At 38.9% G+C, this 13,599-nt stretch overlaps 1 protein-coding gene and 1 long non-coding RNA gene across 2 annotated transcripts in view; one reads left to right on the top strand and one right to left on the bottom strand.

The window, feature by feature from the left end:
• The window catches only part of LOC139182748 (uncharacterized), a 98,071-nt gene extending 88,022 nt beyond the window's left edge, over positions 1-10,049 (top strand). Inside the window, exon 7 of the long non-coding RNA XR_011566288.1 lies at positions 1,886-10,049. This is a non-coding gene — a long non-coding RNA (uncharacterized lncRNA). The remainder of the gene's footprint in view (positions 1-1,885) is intronic.
• AMPH (amphiphysin) overlaps positions 1-13,599 on the bottom strand; it is a 212,675-nt gene that overhangs the window by 40,585 nt on the left and 158,491 nt on the right. Inside the window, exons 12-15 of the mRNA XM_070788056.1 lie at positions 10,043-10,159; positions 5,558-5,581; positions 4,027-4,050; positions 1,192-1,224 (exon numbers count right to left, since the gene is read on the bottom strand). Coding sequence (XP_070644157.1) covers positions 1,192-1,224; positions 4,027-4,050; positions 5,558-5,581; positions 10,043-10,159 — 198 coding nt within the window. The remainder of the gene's footprint in view (positions 1-1,191; positions 1,225-4,026; positions 4,051-5,557; positions 5,582-10,042; positions 10,160-13,599) is intronic.

Here is a 13,599-nt window from a genome sequence, read left to right as displayed (position 1 = left end):
GAGATGGTTGGATGGCATCACCGACTCAATGGACGTGGGTTTGGGTGGACTCCAGAAGTTGGTGATGGACAGGGAGGCCTGCGTGCTGCGGTTCATGGGGTTGCAAAGAGTCGGGCATGACTGAGTGACTGAACTGAACTCTTTAAATGATGTGCGTTTATAACTGATAAAAATACAGACTTTAAAAATGAGACATAAAGAACAGTTCTTAAAACCCAATCTTTTGAAAGAGTTCGCTTCTATGGAAAGATACATTATCATCTCTCTGTGTGTTTGTGTGTTTGTGTGTATCTGTATTCAGGTGCAAGTGTGTGAGTGGGTTTTCTCTTTTTATAGATCACATGTGGTAAAGTTGTCAAACTTTTAAATGGAGAAATTCTGAAGGTTGATATTCAAAACTGATCATGTGTAAGATCTGAGACGAAACACTCATCACAGCTAGGCAGATATTTGAAGTCTCCCTTGAAGAAGTTTTCAGAACTTATTCCATGACTTGATAGCCATGTGGTCTGCTTTTCATATGGGTTACACTGTCCATCTGTTGGGACACATGCAGTGAATGGAACAGTCCATTGTGTGGCCCCTCCATCACAGACTTCCAAGGAAAATGCTGGCTTATTGGCCAGAGCCACCCTGGTCAATGGTTTGTGATCTTCCAGTGGCTCCTTTCTGAAGAACCACTGAAAAAATAAGGTTCTGTGTAGTATGACTCTTAAATGAATCTTTAGAAGGAGGCTCCTAAAAATCACTTATATTGTCTAAAGAGCCATCTCATTAGATCCAACCAATCCTATCTCTTCTTTTCCAAGAAGAGGCTGCTGAGCCTAGCAGATCTCTCAGATTAAGACAACTTCAAATTTCTAGTGGAGGAACCATCAGAATTCCATAGTATACCTTATTACCAATAGCCAGTTAGTGTCATGGAGCACTTAGTATGTGCCAGGCTTCTAGACTGTCTCTGCACTGGCATCTCATTTAACCTTCACAACAACCCTGCAACCTTACTACTATTACTATTTCCATTACTAAGTTCACAAGAAGTGGGGTCAAATTTTATATTGACATACTTATTTTTTTTCTTTTTTTCTTTTATTTTTTAACATTATGCTATTCCAGTGACCAGAAGTTCCATATTTTTAAAATTTGCAATGTTCTCAACTGATGAATTTTACCAGTAAGTCAATTTCTTACCTGGGTGAATCCATTAAATGAACCTCCAGAAGCCTAAACAGAAATGGAAATCAGAGTATGTTATTTTTTTCATTACTTCTGTAGGATTGATAAATGTCTATTAGACAATTGGGAAACTGAAGACCACCACAAATTTTAAAATAATACAAAAGGTCACTGTGCATTCAAATGCTTAGGAAATGGAAAAGGCCATACTGTATTATTTTAAATAGGTTGACAAAAAAGGGAAACATTAGTTTTATAATTATTGCTGGTATGTGGCTAACCAAAGCCTACTTTCCTGATAATGAGAACATGATTCCATACAAGAGCCATGAGGGTTTAAATAGTTCTTTTTTTAGCCATTGATAGACTCTAGAAGCACATCCAGTACTTTTCTCTAAATACATCACTTTAATGAACAGCTATTATGAGATTTTATAGTTTCAATGGACCTTGGTAGAAACATTTCATGTGCTTTTATTGGGGTGTAACCACTTTGGGAACAGTAAATTAGTCTGTTTTTTCTATATATCTTAATGCTTGAATAATAAAACTGAAAGTAGAAAGAATAAACACAATAAATGGGATGGTAAAATAGACTCTCATCAATTCCCAACACAATCATTCTGCTTTTTCTGTTGTCATTTTGGTTGTCTTTTTTGTCTGTTTTTTTTTTTTTTTTTGTCAACCTATTTGTGTTTGGTTTGCACAGATTTCAAGAGGCACATGACAATCTGTTAAGGAGATGAGGGAGACCTTGGAGAAGACATAGATGGATGATGAAGTAGGTGAGAAACATTAGGAAAAACAGAGCCTACAGAAGTCTTTGGCTAGTCTATACTACATACTGGGGTAAGTACCTCTTCTTTATCAGCCTCTATTTCTTGGTACAACAATCCATATCTCTGGTTAGCAATTTCATCTTCAGATAAATCTGAGTTGTTGGTGTCATTGTCTTGGGGACTAGCAGAACTCTCGGTGCTAGCATTCTGGGAGGCTCCCAGAACCAATGGTATAGCTATCTCTTGGCTTTCTTCCCAGCAGCTACCAATGACTAGTTTCCCACCTACATCTGCTAGTAAATCCACCTCCAGCCCTTTCTTGCTTCCAACTGTATCTAAGCATTCCCTGCAATTATCTAAGCCTTCTATGCCTCTGGTAGACCAGTGGTTAATAGAATCAAGACAACTGGCAAATCCACTTGCTTGGCCATCTGGTATACCAGAGAATTCTACTATTTCTACATTATTCCCTGCTGAATCCAAGCTTGGCTGTCGGATTTGACCTGGATCTGTTCCCCAAGGCCCCGGTTTTGCAATTCTTGGCAAGTTAATGGTTTGGCTACAGTTCCTAGTCCCTGTACTTTCAGGTCCCTCTATTAATGAATCCTCTGTCTTATACAAACACCAGTCTCTTCTGTTTGCATCAGTTCCCAGAGCAGAATTAAGATCTGTCCTAGACTGAGTTGCTGCTTTGTGTGTTACTGATAAAACAATAGCCTGATTTCCATCCCTGTCAGCTCCAAACGCATGTAACACAGCCCCACACTGAATCTCTTTAGCATCTGTACTCCCCTGTGCTAAGTGATACATTATATTATGGCTAGGAGGGCCTATTAATTTTTTATCTTTGTCTTTTTCAGCTAAGAACCATCCCTCTGGGCTGGCATCTTCAGTATTAGACACAGAGTCAGCCTGGGGAGGCAGAATCAAAATATCTGTATGACTGGCACCGTTAGCTTCAGAACTCTCTATAATTTCACAATTACTTATTACTACTTGATTCCCTTCATCTAGCCCTTGGGCTCTGTCACTAAACTCATCTGCTTGATCTACATTTTTCATGTCTTTTTCTAATATGTCAGTTTTCTCAAGATACTTTTCATCAGTCTTTATGCTTTCTTCACACTCAGCACTTAGATATTTCCTAGTTTCCTCTTCATTGATTTTTAAGGTCTCCTGGTCTTGCTTTCCTAGTGTCTTAAAAAGATCTACTACTCCATTTCCTGTACTTTCACATGTTCTCTCTTCAAATTCCTCTGTCCCTTCTAGGTCCTTGACACCAATAGTTCCAGCCTCTACCTTTTCATATGTCTCCACACCTGCCCAGATAGAATCTTCAGTCTTCTGGTTTTCTTCCTCTTCTTCTGACTTTTTAATATCTTCTTGACTTTCTTTGACCAGGCCACTAGTTTCCATGGCTGGTATCTCTGAGTCAGGTAAATCATAAGGATGCTCCATCTCCATACAAGCAGCCCCAGGCATGGGGTTTGGGGGCAGTTGTTCATCTCCACATAGACGGGCTGGCCGCAGGACATTTTCACCCTGCCCAGCTACAGTGTGCCAGTCAGCAGAAGGAAACATTCCGGTGGACAATTCCAGGTCCTGTTCTGCTTCAGAGAGACATGCAGAGTCTTCCTGTGACCCATCTTGGGTCATTTTCTGGCTGACACTGTCTGTACTACCATCGGGGCCCCAAATAATTGCACCTAAATCAATCTGAGATCTTTGAATTTCTTCGGTCAACCCACTGTCTGGAGTTTCCTCCATAATCAGGTTACACAGGGAAAGACTTTTTGAAGAATCAGTCTTTAGAGTATGCAGAAGAGCAAAGAAAAAAAAAAAAACATAAGATGAAATAGATCATGGTAAGATTTGATGAGAAACACAAAAGTCTTCAATAGAGTAGCACCAGTTAAATAAAGCTACAGAGTATGTAAATTAAATTGTATAATATTATGTCTGTGACTAGCAATGCCATGAGAAATGAAAGTTCATTCTAAGATAATACACTCTGTATACAATGTATATTAAATATGAAAAAAAATCCAGAATTTTCTGGATATTTACCTACCGGCTGTACCAAATCAGTGCTTGTCTATATGAGTAAAAAAAAATAATAATAAATAAGCATATGCATGATCATAAGACAAGAAAAGAAAATTTCCTAGCACATTAAAATCTCACACTGACCAAAATCAACATACCATTGAAGACTTTGACTTTTACTGGTTTAAGATTAAGTTTTGCAATTTGTTTTGCAATAGAAATGAGTTTTGTTTCACTATTGTGAAGACTACACAATTGAAACATGAAGCTAACCCCTGTCACTTTCTAAAATCAACAAAAACATTTTATGGTTATAGAATCCCAATGTTCTGAATGTCAGCCCTTTTTGTGAATATCCAAGTAAAACCACCTCCCTATAAAAGATGTTTTCATGCAGAAATTTTTTAGCTCTTTTCTTGAGAGCCTTCCATGATGCTTCAATCTCCTGAGGGAGGGAAGGGAATAGTCATCTTTCTGTTTTAAGGGAAGAAAGGAGCAATGTCACTTCAGAAGACCAGGCTCATGAATAGTTAGATCTACCCAACTTTCCTGTTGCTGTCTCATTAAAAGAGAAGAAAACATTAAACTCAAGTTGAGCTCTTAAGATCACGTGACCCAGGGCTCTTCTAAGACAGGGGAGAAAAGGGCCCAAACCCAAGGGAAATGGGGCTTCGTATGGGTGCGGTTATTTTCTTAATTTCACAGATGTTGCCACCACCAAACTGTGCTTTAGTCTCAATTCTCAATTTTGGAAATGTTCACCCTTGCACATCAGATTAGCCGAATAAATAACATCAGCAGTAATATAGACTTTGTATCAATACATGACAGATACTGAGCTAAATACTCTACAAATATTATCTCCTTTAATCCTCACACAACTCTCTGATGTAGGTGTCATAACCCTTATTTTACAGATGAGAAAAAACTGAGGCTTCAAGAGTTTCAGAACTTGCTGAAAGTCATGTTGTTATAGTAACTGCAGTGTAGACTCACATCCAGGGATGTCTGGCTCTAAAGCTCAAATCCTCTGTGACTAAGCTTCAGTGAAAATAATAATGAAAAAAAAGCATTCCCTGGGGACTCCCCTGTTTGTCCAGTGGTTAAGACTCCTCGCTTCCACTGCAAGGGATTCAGGTTCAATCCCTGGTTTGGGAACTAGGATCTTACATGCCTCGTGGCAAAAAAAAATTTTTTTAAGTTTTAATGGTTCCCTGTATGGAATAGCTTGTCATTTACATTTTCTCATCCATACTTTTCATGTATTCTATAAGCAGTAACAAATATATATGCCCTTCACTACAACATTTCCTCTGGCCACCGATAATCAAAGAAGATGCATGAAGGGGCACAACACTGAATTCTTGCTCACCCAAGAATCTGGTATTTACTCTTTTCCTCACCACTGTTTCTGGGTGCAGATAAATGCTTAGAAATCATCAGGGAGCTGATGATTGTCATCAAAAATGTCTGGGTCTTCTTTCCATAATAGATAAAATATAACAAGGTTCCCAATATCTAGCCATCCAGATACATTAAAATAAGAGTTCTCTTACTGTCCATAGGTCCCAGGGCAATGTCTGAAAGCAAACAAACAAACAAACAAACAAAAAATAAACCATCAGCAGATAAACCTCAAGCATGTAAAAAATACAGAGGTGATATAAGTTCTTGAAACAGAATCATAAACATTTTAGAAACATTTAGTACAGCACTGCCCAATATCGTTTTCTTTGGTAACAAAATGTTCCATATCCATGCTGTCCACTAGTCATATGTGGTATTGGGAGTTGAAATGTGCAAGTGTAACAGAACCAAATTTTAAATTTTACATTCTTATATTTAACTTAGATTATTGAAAATATCCACATGTTTCAATCTGTTTTTCACTCTGTGAGTGAAATCTATATCCAAAGCATGATGAATGGACTTACATTAATACACACACACACATACACACACAATTAAAGTGAAGTAAACAAGGCGTCCAGATATTAGAGTTTATCACATCTTTGAGGAAATGCAGATCCTAGTCACTTCAAAATGCTATTTATTCTACCCCACCCCCCTATCAAATTAAAGAAGATGACCTGTTTGATGGTAAATTACCTCCAGAAAAGCAATTCTTCAATATGTTGAATCAGACAACACACAGCTCAATTAATTGGCCATCATGCAAATTAGCAGAGTGCCCCCTAAGACATGTGGCTGAATTACACTTATTCCTGGCATTTTAATTATGAAACTTATTGATCCTGGGGAATAAATCCAGATGGTTCAAAGGACTTCCGCTGTGTGTAGACAGTGGAGGAGACCTCTCTTTCTTAGTTCCTTTGTGACTGAGAATTACTGCTAAAGCCACATCGTTTTCTGTTCATGCCTTTGTGACTAGACTACATCCATGTTTGTTTTCTTGTTTTGAATCTCTAAATGTGCACAGAAAATTAGAGAGCCTGACACTTTCATCTGAAAAATATGACAGTTTCCAGATGGGATTACAGGTGTCTGGTTTGGATTCTGTACTACAGAAGACAGGCCCTGTGGTTCCAACTGAAACCCCCCCTCAAGCTGGTCTGGGCCTCCTCTAATGTCCCCCTCTCCTGCAGCTCTAGGCAGCCTGGTCAGTCTCTGGATTAGCACTCACTTGTAGAATGACAAGACAACTGAAAGCCAGTTACTGGTACACAGAGTCCTTCTGCACCCTACATGCATTTTCTGGTTTTCTAGATGGTTTATGTTTTCTTGCTTCACAGCCCTTTAAGAGTCACAGCTCCTAAAAGCTCCTACTCATCTCTGCATAATGCAGAAAGCACAGGCATTTTCTCTGAAGGAAGGCAGCAATGTGAAACGTCATGTTTATCACTCCTTACGATCATGAAAGGACATGTTAACTCATGTGGACACCGCAAAGATCACAGGGTGAGGTGCTCTGTGAGCAGAAAGAACAGCAATTTAAAACACAGGATCAGGCGATGGGGAAGGGAGATCACGTTGAGTCAAGGAGACAGAAGGTAGCAGAATCTAACAGCTCTGTGATTTTTGTCATCCCAGCCTAAGACTTTTCTTCTTCACCAAGGATGAGCTATGTGACCAGAGTTGGATCACAGCTCAATGCTGCAGTGAGGTGACTCAATTACAGCCACTGGGAAGTCAGAGCTGTTTATCACCTGACCCAAGGGAAGAGCAGAAGGGCACATACAGCTTGCCCTGATGGCAGTAATGAATTTCTGCCAGAGACTAAGACCTCTGAATATTTAACCCAGGTCATTTTTTGTTGTTTAATTCTGAAAAAAATCTCTTAGTCTTAAATTCTGTGATTCATGAATTCATTTAACCATGACTTGATAGAAAAGAGATTCCTCTCTTGAGTCAAACTTGCAGCTTGAAATGGTATGGCATCTCATCCCCTGATCATCACAGCATCCACTGTGGAAACTTTCCTCCTGCCACTAACATAGTGAATGTTGGAGAAGGCAGAAGTCCCTTGAATTCTGCTGGCTGTCTATCCAATGAGAAAGCTCTGCCAAGGAGATATTCTGAATGATACGTACATTCACGTTCTACCTTGCTTGATCAACAAGATAGAACCCTCAAACTTGCTAACAGTGACCACATTAGCATTTCCCAAAGTGAGTTTTAGGGACCACTCCCATGAATGCTAAGAACGTTTCATTGGAACACATTTCTGAGGTCAAACAAATTTGAGAAACTAATTTAAACAAATCTAAACAGTTTTTTTTTTAATTTATGTATTTTAATTAGAGGCTAATTACAAGTGCAGGACTTTTTCCAGCCTTTAATATTCTTGAAAGAAAAGCTATGACCAACCTAGACAGCATATTAAAAAGCAGAGACATTACTTTGCCGACAAAGGTCCATCTAGTCAAAGCTATGGTTTTTCCAGTAGTCATGCATGGATGTGAGAGTTGGACTATAAAGAAAGCTGAGTACCGAAGAATTGATGCTTTTGAACTGTGGTGTTGGAGAAGACTCTTGAGAGTCCCTTGGTCTGCAAGGAGATGAAACCAGTCACTCCTAAAGGAAATCAGTCCTGAAAATTCACTGGAAGGACTGATGCTATAGCTGAAACTCCAATACTTTGGCCAACTGATGTGAAGAACTGACTCACTGGAAAAGACCCTGAAAGATTGAAGGCAGGAGGAGAAGGGGACGACAGAGGATGAGATGGTTGGATGGCATCACTGACTCGATGGACATGAATTTGAGCAAGCTCTGGGAGTTGGTGATGAACAGGGAGGCCTGGTGTGCTGCAGTCCATGGGGTTACAAAGAGTCGGACACGACTGAGCAACTGAACAGAACTGAATATTCTAAGGCATGTCATGAATATCCTAAAAGGGAATTTTTATAAAACTTCCTAAAACATTCATCTAAGAAACCCATTTTTTTTTTTTTTGCTGAATACCTTTCAGACCAGCATCTAATCTACTCAATCGCCTGCTTTACTGACATCTCAGATTTTTATTGCTTCAATATCACAACATGGAGGCTTGCATAAATCCGATCACATTCTGAACAAAGTGTGGATTAGAGAGACGCTTTATTTACTGGAGGTCACAGTTAGCTGTCTGTGTCCCAGTGATTTACCATCAGGTATCAAGTAGGCCTCAAGAACAAGAAGTTGAGTTGAGTCTCAATATCTAAGTTGAGTTTTGCACTACACTTTGATTAATTAATCTGAAGTTATATTCTAGCATCCTTGATTTTCCCAGACTCAAATGTGAGGCCCCAACCACATCAAAAATACTGACATAAACAATTTCTGGGTAGCAAATATTTTGAGTTAACTTCCTTCCATTAAGCATAGATGACTGTAAAGTAACTATATTCCAGAGAAATTACCCACAGGTCATTTCAGCACCCACTACCAGTATCCCTCTGGAACTTCCCTGATGGCTCAGACAGTAAAGCGTCTGCCTACAATGTGGGAGACCTGGGTTCAATCCCTGAGTTGGGAAGATCCCCTGGAGAAAGAAATAGCAAACTGCTCCAGTATTCTTGCCTGGAAAATCCCATGGACGGAAGAGCCTGGTAGGCTACAATCCACGGGGTCACAAAGAGTCAGGCATGACTGAGTGACCTCACTTTACTTTTACTTTACCAGTATCCCTCTGACAGACATTATGATCATAATAACTGCTGAAATGGGAAGAATGTTGAGAGTGAGGAAGTTGTGGACACGGGTAAGCATGGATAAGCAAGGCTAACTCTGCATCAAGTTATCATCAAGATCATGTAAACATCAGAGAGTGGGACCAATTGAGCGCAGCATTGACATGTATACACTGCCATAGGTAAAACAGACAGCTAGTGGGAAGCTGCTGTATAGCACAGGGAGCTCAGATTGGTGCTCTGTGATGGCCTAGACTGGTGGGATGTGGGGTGGGCATGGAGGGGAGGCTAAAGAGGAAGGGGATTTGTGTATATGTATAGTGATTCACATTGTTGTACAGCAGAAACTAACATAACTTTGTAAAGCAATTATACTCCAATTAAAATAAGTAAATTAAAAACAAAGACCACATAGGCATCATGAGTATCAGCATCAAGTTCAGAACTATCAAGACTGAAGAAGATTCCTGTTTGGACAAAATCTCACGGTGATGGCCAAATGACTTAATTTACAAAGTATGAGGAAAAACAGTAGAGAAAACAGTAAGAAGATTAAACCCCAAGCCAAGAGGAAGAGTCTTACTTAGGGAAGTCATAGAATGTATCATCCAAGCCTGGACACTTCAGAGTACAAATGTGGAACTATGGGTAACTCTGAGATGGATGATTCCTGCAAACTGGAATGTGTGTTATCCCAACTCTGTGGGTAGAGAAAGCTAACAGTAGGGGAGGTTGAGAATAATTGACATCGATCAAGTCCTCTTTCTATCCTTCCTTCCCATTAGGATATGTTTGTCAGTTGAAAAGAAATAGTCATGTGAAAGGGAAAGGGATCAGGGAAATGCCTTACTGAGCTTTACTAAAGGTTATAAATTATCAGCCCCAACCATCAAAAAATCCACTTGATACCTGTGACATGGGTGAGTGGGTCACTCCAGCAGAACCTGCAGGGGTCACATCAGGCTTGAAAGGATCAAAGTCCAGATCCAGCAAGGTCTCTTCTTTCTTCACCTCAGGGATTTCATTCTGTTGAAATAAAATAAAGTCTGTATGAGCTTGAATCTGATCAGATTTCATGACCTAATCCATGCATAATCCTCGAATTTATTTTATATTCCCAAAGCATGCTTTGATAATTTACCATTTAGTTGGCTCATCCATGGGCTCCCAGAGTTTTATATGATTAGAGGGGGAAATAGCCAACTCTGGCCATGTTGCTCAGGTACACTGCCCAGGCTCCAATCCTTACTCTTTGTTTAGTTCCAAGTTCAGGCAACAAATAGAATTTTTGAGAAATGTATCCTAAAGCCAGCAAGATCCAAGGAATCTCCTTCTCTGCCAGCTCATAAAACTCAAGTCAAAATTTACAGAGAACCAAGTAGATAAAATGATCTAAGACTTGGAAATGATGTAATCACATCATTTCACTGCTGTGATGCCCCCTGGGAAGCTATGATTTAAAAAGGAAGGTGTCTTTTATTTCCAATATTCTGGGAGGTGGGTCATAAAGGATCCTGCTGTGATGTATGTCGGAGAATGTTTTGCCTATGTTCTCCTCTAGGAGTTTTATAGTTTCTGGTCTTACGTTTAGATCTTTAATCCATTTTGAATTTATTTTTGTATATGGTGTCAGAAAGTGCTCTAGTTGCATTCTTTTACAAGTGGTTGACCAGTTTTCCCAGCACCACTTGTTAAAGAGATTGTCTTTAATCCATTGTATATTCTTGCCTCCTTTGTCAAAGATAAGGTGTCCATATGTGCGTGGATTTATCTCTGGGCTTTCTATTTTGTTCCATTGATCAATATTTCTGTCTTTGTGCCAGTACCATACTGTCTTGATGACTGTGGCTATGTAGTAGAGCCTGAAGTCAGGTAGGTTGATTCCTCCAGTTCCATTCTTCTTTCTCAAGATAGCTTTGGCTATTCGAGGTTTTTTGTATTTCCATACAAATTGTGAAATTATTTGTTCTAGCTCTGTGAAGAATACTGTTGGTAGCTTGATAGGGATTGCATTGAATCTATAAATTGCTTTGGGTAGTATACTAATTTTCACTATATTGATTCTTCCAATCCATGAACATGGTATATTTCTCCATCTATTAGAATCCTCTATGGTGGATTAATTTCGATATTTGGCAAAACCAATACAATATTGTAAAGTTTAAAAATAAAATAAAATTTAAAAAAAATTTAAAAAAGGAAGGTGTCAATATCTATAGTGACCTCATCCCACCTGCCTCTCCCCCATCCCTGGATTCAGTTATCATATGATCCATTCTTCATCCATAATATTGTTTGTCTCAACTGCATTCATGAGGCAATGAAAGAGAGAAAAACATATGCCCCAGTATCCACTGAAAAATGAGCTCCTACACCAATAACATCCTTAGATTAGAAAGAAAGCAAGCCAAGTAGAGAATGAAAGTTATAATAATAGCAAAAAATATATAATACTGAACTAATGTTAGTTCATTTATTATAGAAGGCACCTATGTTCACTACTTATACCCACTAATACACATTTATTGTGAGATCAGGATATAGCATGGGCTTGAAGTTGGTCTAACTCGGGCTTGGGCTACACAGGGATGGTCAGCCCTCATAAACTATACCACAGTGGGAGAACTGAGGTCAGTTTCCACATGATTCGAGGTACATGTGTTTGTTATTTGATATAAGCCTCAATATAGACCATCTGCTGCCTAGAAATTGAAAGATAACAACAATGGATACAGTATTATATAAGAATAGAGATGTATGGAGAAAAAATTTAAGAAACAGGAGTTGTTTTAATTAATGTTGATCATAGATATAAAACTTAAAAATTTAGAAATGTATGAAAACCTTAAGGGCATTACAGATAATACTTTTTTTTTAGGATATCCATACTCACTGTAGGAGGAAATCTGCTTATACATCCTGCATATTGTCTTGAGTTATCTATTCAGTAGCACGGTTATTCTTCATATATACTTTTTTTTTTTAAACTTTACATAATTGTATTAGTTTTGCCAAATATTGAAATGAATCCGCCACAGGTATACATATATACTTTTAAAATTAACACGGATAATGTTCTTCTGAGATCCCTCTTTCTTTAATAATTATAACAACAAAACTGTCAATTGATTCCCTCAGCCCCTATTAAAAATTTGCAGTTTTTTTTCATCAATTGTATATTGGTACAAATTATATTTTTATGATTTTGCAAACACACATTACACTTAGAATGCTCTAGGCACTGCTCTATGAACTTGATACATCTGAGCAATAACTCGTGTTAATGTACTTTGTTGTCTTTAAAGAATTACTTTACTATCTTCCCCCAAAGCACATTTTATGGGCACCGCTGCTGCTGCTAAGTCACTTCAGTCGTCCAACTCTGTGCGACCCCAGAGACGGCAGCCCACCAGGCTCCCCCATCCATGGGATTGATTCTCCAGGCAAGAACACTGGAGTGGGTTGTCATTTCCTTCTCCAATGCGTGAAAGTGAAAAATGAAAGTGAAGTCGCTCAGTCATGTCCGACTCTTAGCGACTCCATGGACTGCAGCCTACCAGGCTCCTCCATCCATGGGATTTTCCAGGCAAGAGTACTGGAGTGGGGTGCCATCGCCTTCTCCGATGGACACTGCTAATCCTTAAAAAAAATCAAGGACCAGATGGCATCATTTTCCCACTCAGGGATGAGTAGAACGGGCTGTACCAGGTTTTCCACCGTCCTTTGACGCCAATGCTATTCCAGGCTGCTGCAGAGACCCGTTTCCACATCTTAGGGACCCCTGATATCTGCAAGTTCTCCATAAAAATTGAGCCACACAAATATGTCCATCAGTGCCTGAGGAAGATCCCCTTAAGGAAGCTTAAATGGGAATTTAGAGATCAAGGGTTTAAAAAAAAAACATTATACTAAACTGAGATATGCTTTGACTTTGAAATAAATCTGGGTTTGCACCCCAATTTTGCCACTTGCTACATTTGCTGGGCAGTTAATTCAGCTTATTTGAGCCTCCATTTCTTCATGCACAAAGTGAGAGGAATAATATCTAGAAAGATTACCATGAACAATAAATACAGCAAATACACTAAACATAGTATTCTGAAAATATTCAAAATGGAAATGGAAGCCTGCTATTAGTAACAATGTTGATCTGTGTAAAATTACTGTCATTAAATATCCACTATACCAGTTTGGCTGCCTTCAAAAGGTGTAACTGGCTACTTTGGACTTGATATCTATTTGGTTTTGCTTCCTTCATCTTGAGAGTTATCCCTTAAGGCACTCATATGAAATCGTAATTTAATAGAGCTACAAAAAGAGTGGAAAAAGGGTTGCCTGTTTATGCAGTATCCCTTTATAAAAGAGCACTGAAGTACTCACAGTGCTGTCACTATGTGTCAAAACAGTGACATGTAATTTCCCCTAACATAACAGAAGGGAATTAATCTTTTCTCATTTCTTACACC

Source organism: Bos indicus, chromosome 4 (assembly GCF_029378745.1).
Source record: "Bos indicus isolate NIAB-ARS_2022 breed Sahiwal x Tharparkar chromosome 4, NIAB-ARS_B.indTharparkar_mat_pri_1.0, whole genome shotgun sequence".
NCBI lineage: Eukaryota > Metazoa > Chordata > Mammalia > Artiodactyla > Bovidae > Bos > Bos indicus.
The sequence above is the reverse complement of the archived record's forward strand: the minus strand, read 5'-3'. Positions and strand labels throughout refer to the sequence as shown.